The sequence below is a fragment of the Pipistrellus hanaki genome (assembly GCF_964339955.1).
Source record: "Pipistrellus hanaki genome assembly, chromosome: 8".
Taxonomy (NCBI): Eukaryota; Metazoa; Chordata; class Mammalia; order Chiroptera; family Vespertilionidae; genus Pipistrellus; species Pipistrellus hanaki.
In genome coordinates, this window is record NC_140510.1 from 44,482,540 (window position 1) to 44,507,300 (window position 24,761).

A 24,761-nucleotide genomic window follows, 5' to 3' on the forward strand; every position below is an offset into this window, starting at 1 on the left:
AAGAAAAACTCCTGGAGGGGGTCAGAGTCCTGGCACAGCAACCAAATCGCCTGTCCTGTCCTTGGTCTATTCTCAAAATGTATTTCTTTTCTGAGTAATGGACCCATTGAGGCAACTTATCTTTTTACAACCTTGTTTTATCCTCTAGGTTCCCAGGGTCGGTAAGAAAACGTCTGATTAATAGTTAGTGAGGTGAATAATTATTAGACAGCTGTGGCTCTATTCTCATTGCATGCCCTTCCTCACCCTCAAAAACACGACTTATGCCTTTTGTGGACATTTTAATATTATTTTATTTATTTTTTTATCCTCATCAGAGGATATGTTTATTAATTTTAGACAAAGAGGAAGGGAAAGAGAGAGAAACATCCATGTGAGAAACATTGATTGGTTGCCTCTTATACATGATGCCCCAACCAAGAATTGAACCCACAACCTTTTGCTGTGTGGGAGGATACTCCAACCAACTGAGCCACCCAGCCAGGCCCCTTTTGTGAACATTAGAAATGGTGTAGCGACTAAGGATTAATAAAGCTTCATGACACCTCCATCTCAAGCATAGGCCTAGGTAATAACATCTGACACAGGAAACATAACGTAATCTTGAGATTCTGAGATGACTTTTGAAATAGATTCTCACTAGACTGAAAAGCCAAAGAAAATGAACATCTTGTCACTTACTGATGATTAATGATTGAGATGAGTTTATTATGAGCCATATGATTTGACGGGTTTAACATCACATTTTAATGATTATAGCAAATGGTGTTATATAAGGGACAGGATCAAATCAGGTTATTAAGAATCAGAATCTGAGATATCAACAAGCTTAAAATTTAAGTCCAAATCTTTGCTTTTCTAATTGTTTTTTTAATGATTGTTTAGTTATTGTGGAATACATTTACATAGGCATTAGTCATCAAGCCATTATAGACAGTGGTGCTATAAGACGGAGATGTGACTTAGGTTCATTTTATTTTTGTGATATGGTTCAGAACATGCTATCTCCAGACATTACACCTTGGCACATTGACTAGTTCAAGCTGAAGGATTTTGAGAAATGGCACGTGCTAAAAGAACTTCCTGACCTTCTCCTGAACCAGGCCACAAAACCCTCTTGTGAGAAGTGCCCTCTCAATACTCAGGGAGAGGAGCATTCTTATCTCCCAAGACCAAGATAATGGACACAGAGAGAAATCTGCCTGAACAGGCCTTGCTGAGTTTCCCCAGTGACCACACTGAGCTTGTACTCTTTGTCCCATTGCACCTTTCCACGACTCTCCACTCTTCATCAAAGTTAACACAAAACACTCAGGCTTAACATTTCTTTGACTCTTCATTCATTCTGAAGCCTCTTATGTCATATAAAACTAATCTCTCTATATAAAAGCCTAAGTGACCATTACAACTGGTAGACTGGACAGTAGGTCGGCCCGTCACTATGACATGCCCTGACCACCATGGCAGGCAGACGCTCAATGCAGGAGTGCCCCCTGGTGGTCAGTGCCCTCCCACAGCCAACCTCCTGTGGCCAGCCAACCTCCATGGTCCCTCTCCCCAGATTGCCCCAATCGGGTCCCAGTCAAGATTGGGCAAGACAAGCCCCCATTGGCCCCAGTCGCTGGCCAGGCCTAGGGACCGCCCCCCCTCCGTCCCCCACCTGTGCATGAATTTGTGCACCAGGCCTCTAGTATTAAATAAATTTGTAGGCTTTTCTTTTGTTAATCTGTCATTTGTAACAGAGGTTCCAATTGAGAACTTAAAGGGTAAAGGAAAATAGTTTTGTTTTTTTTTTCTTCTCTGTATTTGCTCCCTTACCTCTGCCTCTAGTGTTCTTGCAAACCACTGATTGGGAGATGCCTCTGTGGTGGATTAGCATTTAGCGTGAATGTCTTTTCCAACCTGGACGTAGCTTTTACACTTACTGAGGGCACATGCACAGCACTGTGATTCTGACCTGTGTCACCTTCATGTCTGTAGGTGTTTTAAAGAAGCATCTTCAACTATTTAATTTTTTTCAAATGATTCCACTTTAGCAGGATTACACCATATGTATGTTTTGAGTAAATCTTGGTCTTTGCCCCATACGTCAAGGTGATTACTCAGATACTCCCACCATTAGAACCAAGTAGCAGATTCTTACAAGTGGCAGAATGGAACCCAGCATCAGGGGATCAAAGCCAGACTCTGGTGGAGCTGAACCACATAAGGTTACTATTCACCGAGTGTTCCCTGGAGTGGTGACCCAAGGGCACCTTCACAACCTGCAGGGCTGTTTGGCGGTCACTTCCCTCCTCTGCTCGGGAAGCATCACTGGCCAGCTCGAGAAAGTAAGGCCATCAGTGTCTGTTCTCCTGCGTGGGAGTTACAACGTGGGATCCTCAATGTTCTAATAGTGAAAAAAACAATAGAAACAACCTGGATATGGGTGTTGGCTAAACAAACTATAATATGTCCACATTGTGGCCTGGGTTGATCTTTAGAATGGGAAACATTAGGACCAGGACACTTACGTGTAGTGTATAATCACATTTCTACTGTCCCCAACTATAAACTTATTATAAAAACTAATATTTTATAAAATTTATATTGCACTTATATAAAGGGGCGGACAAAAGTAGGTGTACAGTTGTTCTTATGGAAAATACAATTGAAAAATCCAAGAATAAATTCTGTTTCATTTACTCACATGTGTCAACCTACTTTTGCCCACCCCTGTTTTTATAGCACAGCAAGTATATAATATTTATAGCACAGCGAAATAGTCTATATTATATATTTACAGCAAATATTTAAAATGCATCTAAAAAGGCCTGAGAGAATACAAGTCCAACTGATACAGGGAAGAGACTGTGATTAGGGGAATTAGGAGTGGAATTGAAGAGGAATTTTGTTTTTTGCTTTCTATGTTCCTATGTGTGGGAATTTTTATTTTTTGGGTTAATCCTCACCCAAGGATATTTTTCCATTGATTTTTAGAGAGAGTGAAAGGGAGGGGAAGAGACAGACAGAAAGAAAAATTTAGTGAGAGAGACACACTGATTGGTTGCCTCCCACAGTTTCCCGGACCCGGGCCAGGGATCAAGCCTACAACTGAGGTACATGCCCTTGACTGGAATCAAACCTGCCACCATTCAGTCTATGGGCCAACGTTTTATCCACTGAGCCAAACTGGCTAGGACAGTCTTTTTCTTTTTCTTTTCCTTTTCCTTTTCCTTTTCCTTTTCCTTTTCCTTTTCCTTTTCCTTTTTCTTTTTCTTTTTCTTTTTCTAATTGATTTTGGAGGAGAAGGGAAAGGGAGAGATAGGAACATCAATGATGAGAAACAGTCATCAATTGGTTGCCTCCTGCACAGTCCCCACTGGGGATCAAGCCCATAACTGGGCAAGTGCCCTGACTGAGAGTTGAACCGTGATCTCCTGGTTCATAGGTCGATGTTCAACCGCTGAGCCACACTGGCAAGGCTATATTGGGGAATTGTTTTATTCTGGTGGAATCTTGTATTATAGATATTTCAAATTTTTAAATACTTTTGAACAGGTAGGAGGTGACTTAGGGAGAAAGGTAACTTTGGCTGTGACTAGGTGGTAATAGTGAGGGAGAGACACAGGCACACACCTCACCATTCAACCTCATTCCTGAATCTACCGATTGTGATCAAGATGGCAGCCCCTCCGCTGTGATCAATACTCTTAGAATGCTTCGTTATGCTCAGATGTCTTGCTTTTTTGCTTTTAGAGTAAATAAACAGAATACCTTTTGAACACTATCCGAGGTGTTTAACTATATGCTAATGATCATTCATTAATTACTATACCTCAGTCTTTATATTTCCTCTCCGTATTTCGCCTTTTCTTTCCTAACACCCTCCTCCCCTCATCAACTGGTTTATGTCCCCTCTGTTTAGGATCCACCTTGAAATTCATAGCTTCCAAGAAGCCTTTCTTAATTAACTCAGCTTCATTGAGAACTCTTTTACTCAGCTTCTCCTTGGTGAATGTGTTTTAATGTTTGAGGACTTCATTTTGCACCTTCTGGAGGTGTTGCTTGCTAATTGGCTTCCTGTCATTTTTTTTTGCATATATGTTCTCTTAATTCATCTTCCAAAGTAACAGACTCTTTCATGGGCTAAAACACAGAAAACAGTGAGGTGTATGGGCTTGGGAGACAAAAATACCTAAGTGAAAAACCTACTTCCACTTTTTGTTGGATGTTTTTAATAAATTTTTTTCCTTTAAGCTCCTTTTTTCCTCACTAGTGAAACTGAAATAATAATTCCTATTTTATAGGATTGCTGTGGTGTTCCACTGACTTATATGGAAAGCACTTGGCATGGAGGTTGGTTGTAGTAAGCAACCAACATGATAGTTATTAATATTGTAGTAAGCAATACAACATGATAGTTATTAATATTGATCCTCTTCTATCTCCAATCCACTATCATATATATAATTATATTAGAGGCCCAATGCATGAAATTCATGTGAGAGTAGGCCTTCCTTCCTCCAGCTGCTGGCACTGGTTTCCCTCTGGCACCTGGAACCCGGGCTTCCCTCGCAGCCCCAGCTTTGTCGGAAGGTAGTCCAGAGGATATCTGGAAGGTTGTTTGGCTGTCTGGTCTAATTAGCATATCACGCTTTATACACACACACACACACACACACACACACACACACACACATATATATCCCATAGTGAGGTTTAAAGTCATGATTTATTTGTTCAGTTTGGTACATTTGGGCTTCAAAAGTAGAGGAATGAGGCTTACATATTGTCAAATCCAACTCAAGTCACCACCTAAAGAAAACTCCTTTGCTTCTCAAACCCTGCCTGCTCTGTAAAATTTAGTTATAATTTGCTTATATTGAAAAGAGCTCTTCCATAGTCTAATTTTATACTACTTTGGGAACCAAGTCAAATTTTGTCTTGGAATAATTTTTGGTCTTACAATATATGTATGTTTGTGTTCACTCATTCATGTAGTCATTCAGCAAAACTTTGCTAAGTGCTGCTGTGCTGGGCACTAAAGGTACACATGAAACATGAAGAGAAGCCTGTCAGGCAGATAAATTGAGGAGAGCACTCAAAATTGAAGATATAGCATGTGCAAAGGTCCTGAGGCACTAAAGCACAGGACCTGCTTTAGGACCTGTTGATACTGTATAGTACAGTGAACATAGGGAAGTAGTTTGAGATGAGATTGGGTAGATAAACATGCAAGGCCATTTGTATTTCATGTAAAAGAGTTGAGATTTTATCATGCTGGTAGTATGAATCTATTGACTTTGAGCAAGAAAATAACAATATCAGATTTGAATGTTACAAATAAGTTCTAGCTGCCAAGTGCAAGATGGATTAAACATAGATGAGGATAGAGAGAGAGAATAAAATAAAGAGGCCCCTAGAGTAATCTGGGTATAGATGTTACATGAATGAACTAGAATATCAAGGAAGGAATGGGGTGTTGAGAAAGGAAATAAGGAAATAGAAATAAGGAAATAGACTTGGTGCTTGATTGATATATTCATTTTCTATTGCTGTCAGAACAAATTACCATAAATTTAGCATTTTAAAGCAGCACAGATTTATTATTTAACAGTTTTGTAAGTTCAAAATCTGATGGGTCTCATGGGCTAAAATCAGGGTGTCAGAAGGGCAGTAGGCCTTTCTGGAGGCTCTAGTGAGAACTGGCTTTCTTTTTTATTTAAGTTACTAGAGGCCTGGTGCACAAATTTGTGCATGGGTGGGGACCGGCTGGCCCTCCCCAATTGGGGCAAATTGGACCCGCCAAGGGGAGAGGCTACAGGTGGTTGGCTGACCAGCCCTGTCCCCTGGTCGAGCTCCCGGTTAAGGGGACAATTTGCACATTAGCCTTTTACTATATAGGATTAGCAGGATTTTCTTCCTTGCATTTGTAGAATTAAGCTCCCATTTCCTTGCTGTATATCAGCTGAGGCCCATTCCCATCTTCCAGAGGCTACCTGCATTCTTGGGTAAGAGTTTCTTTCACATTTTTAATCTCTCCTTCCTCTTTTAATTTTCTTTCTATCTCTCTCTTCTGCTTTAAAGGATTCAACATTAAATTGAGTTAATCCAGGTAATTCTCCACCCCCAGGTCCTTAACCTCAATCATATCAGCAAAGTCCCTTTGCCGTGGAAGGTAGCATGTTCAGAGGTCCTGGGCATTGGGATGTGGACTTTTTGAGGGGTCCATTATTTGCCTTCTTCATTGGATGTGGGTTAAGTTTCTGACTCCAACAGCCAGGTGGATGCAGCTTGAGGGGAGGAAGATGGTTTCGGTTTTGAACTTGCTGATTTTGTAGTGCTCCAGGGAAATAAAAGTGGTACAATCTAGTGAGTAGTTAAATGCACCAGCCAAAAAACAGAGGAGAAATCAAGGCAGGAGGTACACATTAGGAAGCCTTGGCCATCTAGTGAGCCCTCAATTAATGAGTAGAATGGAAGGAGAATTGGGCTGAGAACAGAATGCTGGGGCCGATAATATTTCAGATGCATCGAGGGGAGAGGTACCCATCACTGGAAGAGTAGAATAACCCACACGGTGTCCCATCATGGGGTCTCAGTGCCTTGTGACACATCTCTTTCTTTCTCCTCGATCTGGCCCATTTTCTCCTCATTCCCTGATTTTCTGCCTGCTCAATAGTTTCTGCTTCCTAAAATTTCAGCTTGCACTTTGTGCTCTGTGGCCTGTCCTGTCATCAATGCATCTCTCAGCTTCAGCTCCCGTTACTAAACTGCCTCATTCTCTGGCCTTTTCCAGCTCAAGGTGGCAAAAATTCCTTCCAAAGAGAATCGGATTGACCCAGCTTATTTTAAAGTCACGCTGTAGTCACCAAATTAAACGAGGATTGGCTGACCTGATGCCAGGTGCCTTCCTTGGTTCAATCTTCCGCTCTCTATTTCAGGAACTGAGATGAACTCAGTTTGGCTGTTCAGCAAATTATTTTGTTCCACATACACTTTGGGGGAAGAAGGTTAACTTCATGTTATCACCTCTTTATCTTCAGCATCACCCCTTGCTTGTAGCCTCAGATAGCCCTAATGTTATCCGCGTGCAGGGGATCTTTATAAAAATTGAATTTTGGGTCCAAAGCACAGGAATAAAATTCAGGCAGGCAAAACTCAAATCATTTTCCTTCACTGATTAATCTCTTTTCTACATTGCCTTGGTAATGTTGAGAGCTGGTTATTCAGCGTCATCGATCTTCCAGACACTCACCATTCCTCCATCCTATAGGCCTTCAGCATCCATACCCCTAAGTGAGTGGTACCTGCTGCCTCTGCATTCCAGCTGCCCTGGTTCTCCCTTTTAGGGGGATTCCCCTGGCAGGGTTGCAGCTTGCATCTGTAGTTTTTTAAATATATAGTTTATTAATTTTTTTTTTTTTCAGAGAGGAAGGGAGAGGGATAGAAAATTTAGAAACATCGATAAGAGAGAAACATCGATCAGCTGCCTCCTGCACATTCCCTACTGGGTATGTGCCCGCAACCTAGGTACATGCCCTGATCAGAATCAAATCTGGGACTCTTGAGTCCTCAGGCCAATGCTCTATCCACTGAGCCTAACCAGTTAGGGCTGTATCTGTAGTTTTAAGAGAAGGCAAACGGATACCATGTTACTATTTAGTGCTTTTCCTGGAGGATGAGAGAACAAGAATTTATATTGCTATTGCAGACAATGTACTCTAAAGCCTTCAATGTCATTCTTTCTTTCCTGTTTATTTTTTTGTTGTTGCTGTTTTTGTTTTTTAGTTTTCATTGCACACAGATAATGATCTTTCAAAGATTTCAATTTACTGAATCTAAGTATGATGGATGGACTCCAGGAAAGATGGGGCATCTACAAGGTCAAATAAGATTCTCTACAACCAAGCTCCTGTAATGAATGCCAGGCTTTCAAAAAGATCTGTGGGGTTTATGTGAAGCCACCAGGCATTGGTAGTGGCCTGATGAGGGGTGACCCGCTGCTGTCCTCCTCTGCGCCCTGCTGCAGAGGTTCCGGCCAACACATACATGGTAGCCCCTGTCCATAGTTCCTGTTGAGAAGAAGACTGAAAACAGGAAGCTACAGTGTTCTCTACACCAGGGTGGACACTTGCCATCAATTTTCTCCAGTGGGCCTTGCCAGGTCATTCTCCAGTTTCAGAAAGGGCTGTCCCTCCTGCTCCACTGACCAATGTCAAGGCTACTAGGGTTGTTTTAATCAAGTCTGTGCACTCTGTCTACAAGTGACTTCTTGGTCTTGGTTAACTTTAACTGCTTTGGGGTGAATTAAGTCTGTCAGACAGTAAGTTGCTTAAGTAGTTCTTTGTGGAACTGGCCTCAGTGAGAACAGAAGGAGCATAAATCCTGACAAAGGAAGTCCAAGAGCTGGAATGAGCTCTAGAGATGTTCTGGGACAACCTGCTTGCTGAGAGATGCCACCCAGGGCCACACAGGTGAGCTGGGAGGACATGGATGTGCAACCTCAGAGGCTGGCGCCGGTATGAACAGGTCAGCAAATCAGTGTTGCAGCCAAAGTTATATGCCTGTGCTTTTGTTATTTAAAAAATACTAGGAAAGATGAAGTCTTGTTGAAGAGAATGAATGAGATAAAGAGGAAGCCCCCAGAATAACTGAAGGGCAACCTTTAGCTGCTACTCTTTCTAGCTCAGTTCACGGATGATTCTCCTTTGCATCTTTGAGTCAGATGATCTGAAGGATAATTAAATAATCATGCAGTACAGGGAAATCATATACTTCCTCTCCTATCATTTTTTCTTCCCATCTCGTCCTTGCCTTCTGCTCTCTCTCCAGACTCAAAAGGTTATATAGCCTAGCTCCAAAATTACTCACGTTCTTTGATCTACCAGACTTTTAAAACTATTTCTGTGACTTCCTACATGTTGTTTTCTAAGCCTCAAATGGTTTCCCTCTCCTTCTTTATCTGGAAAAATCCAACCTAATCTTTAGGGGTCATCTCAAGTTCTTCCTTATAAACTCTTTGGGACACTCAACATTGGATAAATTGCCCCTTAGTTCTGTTTCCACAGAACTTTGTGCTTGTGCTTCTATTATGTCATTTATCAAATTGTGTTCTGTATGAAAGGATAATACTCTGAAATATTTTGGGCTCAATTTGGATTAATTGCTTATAAGAGTGGGTTAGAGAAGACGAAAGTTCATTTCTCTCTTCTTTAAGGAAGACTGGGGAAGTAGTCTAGAGCTGGTATGGCAGCTTAACAGTTGATAGAAATCAACAGGAATACATTTTCTATCTATACTAGGAGCCCAGTGCATGAATTTGTGCACCTTGAAAGGAACTCTGGGCCCCAAGGCTGCAGTGAGGACAGGGGTGGGTCTCGCCCCATTTTCCTCACCCCCTCCCAGCCCTTTCCGCCACTGGTTCCTTATCTGCTGGCAGCCCCACTCCCATCACTGCTGCTCACACATGCTGAAGGCACCGACCCCGCTCACACCCGCTGATAGCATGGAGCAATTGGGGCTGACACCAACAGCGGGTGTGAGTGGGGTTGGTGCCATCAATTGGTGTGAGTGTAAGCTGCTGCCCCGATCACCCCTCCGGAGCAGGGGGAGGTGGAGAAGCCCTGCTGCTTGCACCCGCTGACAGCGCTGAGTGATCGAGATTGGTGCCAGGCGCCAGCAACAGGTGTGAGTGGGGTTGGCGCCAGCATCAGGTACGAGCACCACGCGGGACCATGGCATGCGGGAGCAAAGAATTTTCAGTAACCACCAGAGGCTCACCCCAATCAATGACAGTGACCGGTGCCCCTCCTTGGTCTGGCACCCCTGCTCACCTGCTCCACCATCTGCCACAACCAACGCCCACCATGTTCCACACATGCCCCCTTGTGGTCAGTGCATGTCATAACAACCAGTTGTCCGGTTATTCCACTGTTTAGTCTATTTGCATATTACAGTCTTATATATAGAGGTTATTGGCTATACTTTCATTTTCACGTTAACCTCATGTCCAAAATGGCTGCTCAAGTTCCAGCCATCACATCTATGCTCCAGAAAGCAGAAAGAGGGAAGAAGAAATATGGCATATCTCCTTTCTCTCAAAAAGACTTTCTGGAAACACCATAGAATAATTTTACTTACATATCATTGCCCAGAACTCAGTTGCATGGCCACATTTAGCTGCAAGGAAGTCAGGAAAATGTAGTCTCTATATGACAGCATTATGCCAGAATAAAAATTTTAAGGAACAAGAAGAGAATGGTTATTATCTGATATAGTTTTTATTTCTGGTTATTCTTACTGCTCTTAATTTTCTACCTATTGGAGCTGAACAATTTATGGCTTTAGGAAGCAGCTAAAACCCAGGTGAAAACAAAGATCACATATAATGGATTTAAAGTCAAATTTTTGGAGTGCAGAAATGTACCTTTCTTCATTTATGAACTTGACTTGTCCATAAGTGCCTATTTTCATTTATGGCTAGAAAATAAACTTACAGTTAAAGATGTGGGAGCATAAAAAAACCCACAAAACTTTTCTCCCCTTTTAAGTTCTTTTAGCTGGGCTAATAATCACATTAACAGAGACACATTAGGATGGCCATGTGGGGGAGCCATAAGAATATGAGACCCAAGGAGGCATTGTGCCATTCTGGACAAAGGAGAATGGCAAGGGGTCTGGGGTTTTAAAGAGAAAGCAGGGGATTTACAGGTAGATGAGAAGGAGCAAACATGTGGTGAGCAAATGTTTGCTAGGCCACCCAGAAACAGATGCACACAGAGGAAAGTTCGACAGACAGGCTTTGCTAGATTTCTCCTTGGCTGCCTCGTTTAGTTTATATTATGATGCTAAGGTGATGTTCCCTTCCTTTAAGCAGATTTTTCTACCTGAATTCTTCAAGTAGGAAAGGGAGAAGGGTCAAGTGTTCTTTCTGAGTCTTGTTTCTTAATAAAGCTTAAAATCAATGTCCCAAAAGGCATATTGTGGGGTGGCAAAACTTAGGCCCTCCTCAAAGATAATGTCACTTCTATTTAAAAAATGAACGTCTTAGTAGGCTGGTGTTGCTCAGTGGTTGAGTGCTGACCTATGAACCAGAAGGTCCTAGTTTGATTCCCAGTAAGGGCACATGCCTGGGTTGCAGATTCCATTCCTAGGGGGGATGGAGCAGCCAGTCAATGATTCTCTCTCATTAATGTTTCTATCTCTCTCTCCCTCTCCCTTCCTCTCTTTCTATATGAATGCCTTGTCCTGGCTGGGTGGCTCAGTTGGTTGGAACATCATCATGTACACCAAGAGGTCACAGGTTTGATTCATGGTCAGGGCACATACCCAGGTTGTGGGTTCCATCCCTGGCCAGGGCGCATGTGGAAACAACCAATTGATGTTCTCTCTCTCTCTCTCTCTCTCTCTCTCTCTCTCTCTCTCTCTCTCTCTCCCCTTATCAATAAAAGAGACACAAATTATTTATTAAAATAAATAAATGAGTAAGATTGAATGTTTTTGTGTAAATATTCAGTCAAATGTAGGGCCCTTCCCTTTTCCCTTTTCCTGCCTTTTCATCAGGAAGTGGTCTGGTTACCACAATCTTTCTGCACTCCTCTGGTTCTCTTGGGCTTCCAATATTTAGTTACCTTAGCTGTCTGTCCCCATCTCTGCCCAGGGACCTCTCTGGGAACAGTGTCTTAGCTGTTTTGTTTTCTCCACTCCTTATTGCAAAGTTGACATATAGGAAATAGTTTAAAATGTGGCTGCTGAATTTGTGAGTATACTTTAAATGTATCAAATGGTAGCAGAATGATCTGAAAATCCTGCAAAATTAAAAGTCTATTTCTCTAATGCCCATAGCACTAGTTTTATTGCTTTCTTGTGGCACTAGTAATACTCAGATCTCAATTTGAGTAGTTGTATGATTGCCTCACCCCTCAGAGTGTCTGCCCCTTGAGGAATGTTCCCGATCTATGTAACCCTCACAGGTCTTACCGAAAGCTGTTGACTTAGAAGACCCCAAATCAATGAAAATAAAGGACTAAATAAATATGGGCTGGCACTTTATTCTATTAATTTACTACTAATGAATGGCTCTCCCCCAGGAAGAAACAGAGTAGGTTTTATCAGAGCTATTTAAAACAATATCAGTAGGCAAGTTGACAGTATGTCTTTAACGGAACACTTTCTTTTGTAAGAAAAAAAAAATGCTTTTGTTTTTCAGAAACCCTCCACCTACTTTACTTCACCCGGAAAAATGGTGTGAGGAATTCAACCACTTTATTTCACAGTGAGTATTTCTTCCACTGAAAATTGCTTATCCAGCAAAGCCTTGGACAGTGATTGGAGAAATCTAAGCTGTGGAATTCACTTGGTGCCAAAAGTTGTTATGCCTTCTAGCACGTTATGACACGGAATTTGTTCCAGTAAATGACAGAAGATGCCTCTGTAGGATTTGAAAAATAAGGAGTTCCAGTTGAGTCTTGGTTATGATTCTCCTCCTTATCACATGGGTCACATTTATCTGAGAATCTGCTCTTCCTGGGACAGATATTGCCAAATCTGATGCCCACACTGGGACCTAGGTGGACATGGAAGGTGGCAGCCTTCAGCAGTATTTTGCAGTGTGGAAGGTGGACTTTGCTCTAGGATCTGTGGTGTGGGAGCAGGGCTCTAGTTCCCACGGTAATTGAGAGGGCAAAGTAGGATCTCAGGCCCAAGGCACCGAGGTGAAGAGCCCCAGGCATGGCTCCAGGTGTGCAGAACAAGATGAAAACCCAACTGATGGGTGACGTACCTGGTGGGAGCTGTGCTACCAGGAAGTAGGCACGATGGAATGGGACTAAGTCAGGAGCAGAACCACCACCACCACCACCAATGGGCTGATGACTCAGTGCTGGCAACATGAGCTTTTGGCCAGGCCCCTGGCAGAGGACTACACTGGTCCCAAGTCTGGGGAAGATGCTCAGTGTGCTGGAGGGGACCCTAAGCCAGGGGCCTGTTGAACGGTGGGGGCAGGAATTTAGACCAGGCACAGGATCTGGAAAGAGGTGCCTTCAGTGACTAGCATATCAAACAAGGTATTCTGAGGTCATCGGGAGAAAAAGAAGTGACCAAAATAGCTAGAAAACAGCAGGGAAGGGTCAATACAAACTTCTCTAACATATGTCTGCATGCTTCCACAAAGAGGCAGGGCCATGAAGCAAACTGGGTCTCTTGATCATTTTCCTTAATCAGTCACAGCACAGATCAACAGTCCCTTGTCCACAATTCCAAACTCCAAAGAGCTCTGGAAAAATGAAAGTTTTTCCTACTTGAATCATGTAGCTGCAAGCACTGACCTTATGTGAACTGATTTGATGGCAATACGTGACTGACACTGAAGTTGTATTATTTATAGTCGTTATTTATCTCACTCAGTGTGAATATTTATGTGGATTGCTGCAGATATATTAATGTGTTTGATTATAGTGTATTGCCCCAGATCCCTCTGGGGATGTTACATAACATACAGTAAATGCACTGGTTCACTTTTCTAAAATATGGTAAAATTCTAAATTCCAAAACATATTTGGCCTCAAGGGTTTCATATAAAGAGCAGTTCACTTTCCTTTCAAATGTAACATAATTCCGGGTCCCTTGTCCAGTCCCTCCTGGATTTGTGTCATCTTCTTCAGGAGAGAGGAGCAGTAAGGAACACCAAGAGCTCTCCCAAGGAGGGCCAGGTTGAAATATGACCATCAGTTCAAGACCAGGGATGGAGAGTATTTCCTGCCCCCTTCTGTCCCCACTCTGACGCTCCTGCAGAGCACAGTAGTCACAAGTCAAGGGTGATGTTAAGAGGAACAACAGAGCAGGAGGAATGATGTTCACATGGGAACGGAGAAAGAGCCACCTCTTAAGATTTGGAAACCAAAGGAGGAGGTAGAGGGAACTGGAGAGCTAATGGCACCTTGGTGGCTGGGAACACATTTCTGATCAGCCGAGGGAGAGAAATCTGGTCGCTAAGGTTCCAATGATTTTGCTGGCAAAGCCTAGATCTAAAGTTTTCCTTTTCACTCCACTGCTGCACAGAGTTGCCCTTGATTGACCTTCTCTAAACTGTTGGCCTAGAAAAACCCATTACATATTCACAAATATGCCTCCCTGTACCAAGGTCTCATGATGCCTCTAAAATGTGACTTGACTCACCAAAGTTTGGCTTCTGTATACTTTTTCAAGAAAATTTTTGTGTTAAGCCAAGATGGCATTATTTGGATGGATTTGGGAATAAAGGTATGTACTTGATGATGGAGTGGGACTTTCAGGGTTAATCACAGCATAGAAATGTCTTTTAACTATTGATTTTTCTTTATGAAAAACTCTTTCATATGTCCACTTAAATCTGCTTATGTTTTTCCTAACTCTGAGAATTCCAGATGCACTCATACTGAGCTGCTGTAGATTAGGAGAGTCTTGATCCTAGAATGGAAGACTAAGCACAGAAAACAAGTGTTAAAACTGCAGGGGAGGGAGAGTCTGGAAAAGTCCTAATGAACCAAGGAAAATAAATAGAAATTAAGTGATTGTGTGCTGAACTACTAATTTAAGATCTGAAAAAAAAACATCAATCTTCTCTTTATTTATGAGTTCTATTTATTGGTTTTATTAGTGAAAATATTACAAATAAGAAGCATTCATAAATGCTTTCCTAACCTCAGCCAGCCAATCCTATTTTTCCCATTATATCTTAGATTCCTCATCCACAAATTTTCCTTTTACCTGATTTTTGGGACTGTAACTCTTGAAATTAGGGACTAATTTATTGTGTTTTATCTTTTTAGGTAGAAACCTGCCCATTATTCCCAAATAATATTCTCTGGTTTCATAGATGAACCTACCTACCCTAGGCTACCAAATGCTCTTTAACATTACTATTTCATTCTATTTATTCAAATCTCTAATTAAATATAAACAGAGATATTCACTGGGTTAGAACTGTCTATTTAAAGAGAGCCTTGGTTTGTTTTTCTACATATTTTGTTCATATTGGGAGGGACGGGGAAGAAGGATGGAGGATTAAGAATGCAGATTAGCCTGGCTGGTGTGGTTCAGTAGTTGAGCATTGACCCATGAACTAAGAGGTGACCAGTTCGATTCCCAGTCAGAGTTGCGGGCTTAATCCCCAGTAGGGGCATGCAGGAGGCAGCCCACTTATGTTTCTCTTTCATCGGTGTTTCTATCTGTTCCTCTTCCTTCCTTTCTCTCTCAAATCAACACACACACACACACACACACACACACACACATCTGACTTAAAAAAGAAAAGAAATATATTCATATTATACGTTTTATATTATTGGTGGGCCTTGTAAGGTTTGAGGCGCAGGAAATTGACCGCCAAGACATTTTAAAGTAAATTTTATTCCCCAGTATTGAGCAGGACTCATTACGGAGGTAGAGAAATCAGAATTGAAGGAGTGGGGAGGGGATAGGGGACACAGCCGGGCTGCCTACTGGACATGGAGGACAAGCAGCATGTGGGCTGGTCTGGGGGTCCTTTTAAGGCACATGTGTCAAACACAAGGCCCGCGGGCCAAATCCAGCCCGCCAGGCCTTGCAATGTGGCCCGCACAGCGCTGTCATCACTGCACTCCGCTGTCAGTTTATGACATTGTCAGTTTATGACTGTTCAGTAAACCATTCGGCCCGCGATTTAGGCTGGATTTTAGATTTTGGCCCCTTCTCTGATTGAGTTCGACACCCCTATTTTAAGGGGAGGAACGGGAGGGTTGGACCCAGGGCAGAACAGGAAGGGGTGGGCTCCAGGACACTTGGGCACACGCTGATTGGTGGTTCAATGTCTTGGGGATGTCTCTGACAGATGCCAGTAATGTCATAACTCCGCCCACCAGTTAGGATGAGGGAGAACCTCATAGGCCTGGGGTGGGGAAGATGATTATCTGGTAATTTTAGGAAAAGAGTTTTTAGCTTGAATTGTTTAGATAATTGCTTCAGTTCTCACAGACTGAGTTGTGGTGCATTGTTTTTAAAGTAAGCTGGTTCTTCCTAAAGAGTAAACAGGACTAGGAATTCTTTTACAGCTTTAAAACGTTCAGTATCCTCTCTGCGTACAACTACTGACTGATGTGTTTGCTTGGGTGAGAGAGAAGGGGAGGGGTGACACGAGTGCTGAGTTGTGGCCTAATATTTTTCAGATTTGTCTCCAGCCTTCTTAATTTGGAGATAGGAGAGATTTTTTAAGAAGGTCTGAAATCCTACTAGCAAACCGGTTTGGGGATTGAGAAAAAACGAGTAAAGAAACATTAGCCTTTTTGGTTCTGAACCTTTGTTCGTTAGTGATAATTGACTCATTTATATGTGTTAGTTATGCTTTTGTCAAAGCATGACTCCTGACAGCTTAGTGATGATAAATTAAACATGATGCTCACATAAAGTCTGCACTCCTTTTCTATCCATATGCTAAGACCCTGCCCAGTGTTTTCTGTCACTTCTGTAATGTGTGGTTGGCTTTGCAGTGATTTCATTATCAGCCCTTTCCCCTGTGGCTAAAGCTATTTGCATAACAAGTTTATCTGATTCAATTTTGTCAGGATGCTCCATTCAGAAGTAGCCTCTTGATGAGGTAACAATAAATTTCCCTTGCCAAATTCACCTTCCTTTTAATAGCTGTTACTTGTGGGGGGGTTTTTAAGTTCAAACTAATGTCAGGTCTAAACTACAGAAATACCTTCCAACTTTTGGTCAAAGGGTGTCTGTGAAATATGCTCTTTTATTTTATCTCTAAAACTTTTGGGGTTTTATTAGGAACTAAAGGCTTGGTGCATGAAATTCAGCCCAGCCTGCACCCTCTCCAATCTGGGACCCTAAGAGGGATGTCCAACTGCCCGTTTAGGCCTGATCCCATACCTAAACTGGCAGTCGGACATCCCTCCCACAATCCAGGACTGCTGGCTCCTCACCCCTCGCCTCCTGCCTGCCTGATTGCCCCTAACCACTTCTGCCTGCCAGTCTTGGTCACCTCTTAACCACTCCACTGCCAGCCTGTTTGATACCTAACTGCTCCCCTGCTGGCCCAATTGCCCCCAACTGCCCTCCTCTGTAGGCCTGGTTGCCCCCCAACTGCCCTCTACTGCAGGCCATCTTGTGGTGGCCATCTTGTGATCACATGAGGCCAGGCATCTTATATGAGGGTGTGATGGTCAGTTTTCATATTACCTCTTTATTATATAGGATTAGATTTAGGACTTTATCATTAATGGCCCTTGAACTGATGATTAGTGAGACAATAAAGATGGATTCCTCCTAGTCAAGGGCAAAGCCATCAAGAACACTATGGCTGCTCAGCCTTGGCCTTAGTGATGACTGGAACTATCTGGTCGCCCTTACACACTGTACTTGCCTGAGTTGGCTGGCTTCGTGGACTAAGTTGCAGATGTGTCTATTTCCTAAAGTTAGCTTTGTGGCCAAACCCTGCCTTTGACTCATGAAATATTGAGGTGGTCTTTGCTATCCCTATGTTACTGGAGGGTCAAATTTCCCTCTCGCTCCTGGGAGTGGGATTCTTATTGTATATAATAAATATGGAATATGCAAATGGTTGTTACACCGCGAAGTGTAAGGATCGACCATGTAATGACCAGATCACACATCAGCAGGAGGGTGGGGCAGCAAGCTACAAGCAGGCGGTGGAGAACTACAGGAGGCCAGCAGCAAGCTACTGGCAAACAGATTCATGAGCAGGGCTGTTAATATCTTTAGAAAGTTAAATTTGTAAGATTTGTACCAGAGAATGAGTGGCTTTTATTGACATGGAGTTATATTCCTCAGTTTCCAATGTCCCATTTCCCTTAAATCAGTCCTGAGAGAGGGGCAATTGTGGGTTTAACAAAGCCGGTATCCAGAGTTTCCTTTCCATGCTGCAGCCAGGTGTAGTTCCACATCCGTTAGTTACAAGCCATTAGTCCATGGTATGGGCCCACATGGCTGTGGGTGCACGCAGGAGAGTGCAACGGAGTCCGAAGAGGGCCAAGAGCCAAGAGCATGAACTTTTTTCGTTCAGAAGTTTAAATATTCAGCTTTCAAGCCTTGCAGCGGTCACACCTGTTCTGGCCAATGACCTATTCCCAGGTGTGATTGACAGAAAGGTAAACACCTTCCCATGTCGCTCAGACTTCGCTGGGCATACATTCAAACTGCCTTTGTCCAGTCCCTTCTCCTGTTGCTCAGCAGGGAACAGACTTGGAGAATGTTAAATTAGCAAAACAGGGGTCTTCAAACTACGGCCCGCTGGCCACATGCGGCCCGCAGAGGAGTCTGATCCGGCTCGCCAGGTTTTTTGGGCAGTGAGCGCAGCCGAGGTGTTACAGTAGGAATTAGTAGTTCATATAGTCCGGCCCTCCAGCTCTCTGAGGGACCGTGATCTGGCCCCCACTTTAAAAAGTTTGAGGACCCCTGTGTAAAAATATTGTAGCATGCCTATATTATCTAGTCTTCCTTTCTTTTCTGTTAAAGAATAACCAGGTTATTAAAACAGTATCACCTCCAAATGACATTCAAATAGCTACAAGCAATTGCACTGAATGTTAACAAGGTGATGTCACTCTGGCTGGTTTGGCTCAGTGGATAGAGTGTCAGCCTGCGGAATAAAGGGTCCCAGGTTTGATTCCAGTCAAGGGCACATGTCTGGGTTACAGGCTCGACCCCTAGTAGGGGGTGTGCAGGAGGCATCCGGTCAATGATTTTCTCTCATCATTGATGTTTCTGTCTCTCTCTGCCTCTCCCTTCCTCTCTGAAATCAATATATATATATATATATATATATATATATATATATATATATATATATATATATATTGTAAATATATATATATTGATTGTAAATATATATATATATATATATATATATATATATATATATATTTACAAAAGGGCAGAGGTTTTTAAAAGCAAACAAACAAACAAATAACAAGGTGAGGTAACTCTGAACTGTAAAACTACTAAAATGAATGCATATTTCCATAAATTTATTCCTTAAAAATTGAAACTGAAACCTGGAATATTTCCTTTTTTCTAGGCCTGAATGTTTACAATAGTTTACAGAGTTTGACATTGATTGTATTCTCAAGGCAACAACTGTCAGCTATTTGCCACTGTCCATTTTGTGTTTCAAAGCAGTTTAATTGCATGGAGTTATGTTGTCAATGAGCAGCACACTTGGAATGATAAATATTCTAACTTGTGCTTGATTAAGTTTCACAAATATTTTTGGCTTTTTAAGTCCTGTTGTATTCTCAGGGTAGCCTTGCAAAGGGTTAATACTTCCTGGAGTAGAAGGATGCAATAACCTTTATTTGCATTGCTTCACAATTGGCAATTTTAATTCAAATGAGCAGCCATATCTCCAGTGACAGACTCTCCATTTTAGATGTGTTTAGCCAATGATTAGCTATTATGGCTTCTTGAATTAATTAGCATCTCTTGAGCTACAGGGAATTAGTGAATTAATATACACTCATGGAGAAGCCAAAAAAAAAAAAAATCAAATTAAAAAGCCCCCCAATTCTCCTCTTTCCTCAACATATATTGATCATTGTACGTATTAAGGCAACCCAACTATATTTTTAATTTGAAAAATGGGGATTTTTTTCACCTTTATGAGAACAAATAAGGCTGTATGTTTCAAGGTTATATCTCCCTGAAGAGCATCTGATTTAGATGACCTAACACAGTGGTCGGCAAACTCATTAGTCAACAGAGCCAAATATCAACAGTACAACGCTGAAATTTCTTTCGAGAGCCAAATTTTTTAGACTTAAAATATTCTTCTAACACCACTTCTTCAAAATAGACTCGCCCTGGCCATGCTGTTTTGTGGAAGAGCTTCACTCAGGGGGCCAAAGAGCTGCATGTGGCTCTCGAAGCTGCAGTTTGCCGACCACAGACCTAACAAATCACATAAAGACACCAAGAGCCCAGTTTGATCTGACTTATCTCCCACTTATGAACCTAGCCAATAAAATCTGATTATATCATGGTGTAAACCACAAAGTGGCTCCCAGTGTCTTGAAGTTTGAAACCCAGTGTAGTATCCACATAAATCTGGAATATACTGCCATCCTAGGAACCATGGCAATGAGGGCTTTAGGCTCATCCAAAATGCATAGTAAAAGACATAGTCAAGTGGGTAATCCAGACTCTGGTCAGCATATTCTGTTTATTTCCCAACAAATGCTGGGCTTGGGCTTGAGATCTTGAGAGACCACATCTGTAGCACATGTCATAGATTTCATATCAGTGCTTGTAGCACATTATGTTAGGTGATTTTCAGGTAGGGTTAGTCTAAATGATATTTTGTAACATTTATCCCACACTGGCTTTTCTTTCTTTAAAAAAAAAAAACAAAACCATACTTGCATTTTATAATGTAAATCAAAGTGTCTGCAGATGCAGTAACCAGAAGTGATGGTGAGCTCTGTGCTGCCTGTGTGTGGGCGGGGGTGGGAGGGTGACTCGCATCTGCCCACAGCCTGTCCTCCATCCCTCCCAGTCAGTCTGCCACCAGGCTCTTCATCAAGCAGAGGCAGCCGTGGCAGAGCCGTGTGCATCCAGCTGTGTCCTTCACTCACTGTGCAACCCGGGGGAAGATACTTAGCTTCCCTGACCCTGGGTTCTCGTTTGCCAGACTGGGGCTGAGAATACCTGCTTTATAGAGTTACGTTGGTAGGTAGAGGGTAGGTAACAGTTAACAATTAACGCGGTAAAAATAACAATAAGGGGATCTGTGGGCTCAGGCTCTGGTACAGTGATTGTGTTCTGGGGTCTGGGAAAGGAAATTACCCTGACACTCCAAAGGTATGTTATTGTAGAAGCAAAAAGACAATAGACAGGCTCAGTTAAGGTAAAGATTGAGCTTTGTCAGGGAAGACACCAGCCTAGGACTTGACTACCTGCCAGGACTTGCTTTTAGTTAGGAAGTGTTAATTTCATCCTATCTGGTTACTCTCTGTCTCTGAGTGTGTACGGCCCACCCTGCAGGCCTCCTCTGAGCTTGTCAAAATGTGGCCTGGCCCCCTTTTTGTCCACATTCCTATGCTTCTACACTTATAGGTTCAATAATAAACATGTGTGACCTTTTGTACAAAAAAAGGAGGTGGCAATAACCTTCTCATCCTTGACACTTCTGAAATATTCACCTTCCCTTTATTTAGACTAAATTACTCACTGATTTTTCACAGCTCAGGCATCTCTCTCTCTCTCTCTCTCTCTCTCTCTCTCTCTCTCACACACACACACTCACACACACACATACACACATGCACGCACACATGCACGCAAGCACACACGCAAACACACACAAACACACACACGCACACATACACACACACACACACACACACACACAGAGAGAGAGAGAGAGAGAGAGAGAGAGAGAGAGAGAGAGAGAGAGAGAGAGAGAAACTCTTTTACTCCCTTCTCAATGGAACACATTGTCCCCTCAGTCTTTCCTTAGAGAATCATCTTTAGCCAAAACAGAAGCAATACCTGGAGTGCAGACTCACTGTTAACAGCCCTCCCTATCCCGCCTACCCCAGGGCATACCTTGTCCAGGCTGAGTGCCTCTCCTGCTGTCAGCCTGCCAGGCTTCTCCAGGGGGAAGGAGCAGTGGGAGGGAAAATGGATGCCAGGACCCTGAAAGGCAGAACCCACAGTGCTTGGCAACTAACTGTGGGAGGGGCCAGGTGCTACAGAGAGGGAAGTGTTAAGCGATGCCAGTATTTTCAGCATAGGGCAAGGTGTTTTTAGAGAATGTATGTTGGGAAAATCAAGAGCACATGCCACTTAGATTTTTTTTTTTTTACCCTAAACAAGTTACTTACTCTTGCTGAGCCTCAGTTTCCTTGTCAGTAAAATGGGAGCGCTAATATTTATAACCTCCTGGGATTAAGATTAAGTCTGCTGTGTTGGAAAATTCCAAATAAGGGCGGCTTCCACAAGGTAGACTTTTATTTTCCTCTCAGGTAAAATAAGCTTGGAGTTAGATCACAAGGACTGCTGGGATAGCAAGGCACCCAGCTTCCTGTCCTCGTGCTGCCAACGCAGAGGGATGTCCATTCTCAAGGTCATCTCATGGGCCACAATGGCTGGTGTAGCGGCAACAATTACATGCTTATTACAGGCAGAGGGAAGGGGAGATAAATGAAAGTTTCTTTACTTTAAGAAGACTTTCTGACAATTTCATACAACATAGCCTCAGCTACAACTTAATCACATGGCCACAACTAACTATAAAGGAACCTAAGAAATGCAGTCTTCTAATGGCAGCCATGGGCCTAGGTCAGTTTCAGGGCTCTATCCCTAAGTGTAGGGGAGAGTGTATAGCCAGATAGCAGTCTGCAATCGTGCTATTTTGTAGATCGTTTCAAGATTGAGTGAAATACAGCTCAATGAATATGAGTGATGATGAATATTATAACTCACAATAGTTATAATAGCCATCAACAGAGATGTGAGGAGAGCCAGTAGAGCGGGCACATAGAGTGAGGAGTCACAACAGAAGTGGATCTTAAAGGAGGGGCAGCTGATCTGTGGCATAGGGGAATGGGAAAGTAAGGTTAAGGGAGAAGCAAATATATGGTCAAGGAGGCCAGGTGGACACCCCTCCTGGGTCTTCTCCCAAGAAGTACCGTGTTCTTCTGGTTTGATGTTAAGCCCCAAAGTTCCTGCCAGTGCCTGAATTCTCTGGCCACTGTAGTTTCTACTGTGGCGTTCCCACAGCCTCTGTTATGGAAGGGATCTGGCTCTGTGTCAATCAAAATTTTAATTAAAAATGGAAATGAAGGCTCATGTCACCATTACTACATTCTTCCAACCCATGGATGGTTTCTGGCAGGGATAAAAATAACAGACAGTCCTTTGGCACTAATGAGGACAGGGCTGGATTTTTTTTTAATGGATTCAAAATTTATAACCGCAATTTAAATAGAATGAATTATCATCATAGTGTCTCTTGATCTTCCATCTCCTTTTGGGTGCATGTGCAGATTTTGTCAACCTCCCAGTATTTTAATATGGAACTTCCTAAGTTCATCAAATGCATGCTATGGCTATCATAGCATGTCAATGAGTTAGGGGAAAATCCCATAATTTATTTTTGATGTGAAGGATTATTGAATGTTTTATTGAAAGAAGAAATTTATTTAAAAGGCATATTGTAGTGAATACTGGGAGAATTATTGCCTTTATGAGAGTCCCAGAGATTAAATGCTTAGACTCAAGTAGTTATCACATACATACAGAAAGCCTGGCTTTGACCACTCCAAATGGGTTGAATTGTGTCCCCTGAAATTTCATATGTTGAAGTTCTAATCCTCAATATTTCAGAATAAGGTCATTGTAGAATATTGCATCACACATGTTTCTAGTCCCCCTGGGTTAGGATTCAGCTCTGTGCTGCAACTAGAGCAACAGCTTCCATATTAGCCTCCCCAGCTCTGCAACTAGTCAGTGCAAGTCATCTTCAGAAACTTTCTTTAATTCCAAAGATCATAGTAAGTCATTCCTCATTCACAGTCATGCTGTGCCTCTTCATTGCTTATAGAACACACCAAAACTCTCTAACACGTGGATATTCAGGATCTGAATTCTGTATACCTATGCAGTAGCATTCTTGCCTCCATACTCCTACACATTCTAGCAAAATGGAATAAGTGGGGCTTCCCCTGACTCCCCCAGGAAGACTCAGAGGCCCTTTCTCTCATACTTTTATGTCAGCATGATGCGTTTTATAGACTTTCATAATGAGGAGAAGGGAGCAGGTCAATCCATTCTGAAATTATTTGTTTGTGCATCTGTCTCCCACTCAAACTGAGTTCCTTGAGAGCAGAAAATGTACCTTTCCAGCTTTGTATCCTCAATGCCTGCACAGTTCCTGGCACATGGCAGGAGCTCAGTGAACATGGGTTCCTTTTGAAGAGCCAAGAATTCTAGGGGGGAGGTGATGTCCTTACAATAATAGACAGCATGTGATGGACCTGGTTATAAGTTTAATGTTAGGACTCATGATCTTTGAACAATCCCTTCATAATATTAACCCCAAACATAATATTAAAGGAAGAAAATGGGGGTAGAAAAAAGTGATCAAATGTTCTCCCCCAATACACATAAACTTTCCCAAAACAAAAATAAAGTTTTAACTGTCAGAAACATTCTAGGATTGTTAAAAGTGAGTGATGACAGCTACATGGTTAGATATGCATTCTTTTTTTTATCGAATACATGAAAATAATGTCAAAACAAATCCTGCCTGGCAATTTCAATGGTTATTTTCCCGGAACAACCTCTGCTTATCCCTCTTTCCTGACTCTCCCTCCCATAACTTTTCCTATTCCCACCATTATTTCCCCCATAATTTGGTTCAGAAGTTGTGGGCAAGGTTGAAGAAGGACCATTTCTGAAGCCAGGGTTAGGAGAACAGTTATGTTCTTGTGACTAGTGGTTTCAGGACCATGGCCAGTGACATGACAGTCTACAGAGCAGGCAATTTCCTTCTAATGTAAACACTGTCTAGCCAAGGGTGCCTTAAGAGAATATGTGAGTATAATGGGTGAAAATCAAGGTGTGGGAGTGTTTGAGGCATGGGACCTAACCTTTGCTTCCTTCCTGGGACCTAACCTTTGCTTCCTCACTATAAAATAAGAGCAGGGGCACTTATTACAGATGTTAGTCTTGGTCATATATATTAATGGCTTAGGACATTTTTCTCACCAATAGGTATTCTTAAAAAACATAAT

General features: G+C 42.3%; 1 protein-coding gene across 1 annotated transcript in view; it reads left to right on the plus strand.

Moving 5' to 3' along the window:
- Positions 1 to 24,761, plus strand: part of MYO3B (myosin IIIB) — a gene marked incomplete at its 3' end in the record, with an annotated part of 334,099 nt that overhangs the window by 83,329 nt on the left and 226,009 nt on the right. The window contains exon 7 of the mRNA XM_084892298.1: positions 12,194 to 12,259. Within this exon, the coding sequence (XP_084748424.1) occupies positions 12,194 to 12,259 (66 nt within the window). The remainder of the gene's footprint in view (positions 1 to 12,193; positions 12,260 to 24,761) is intronic.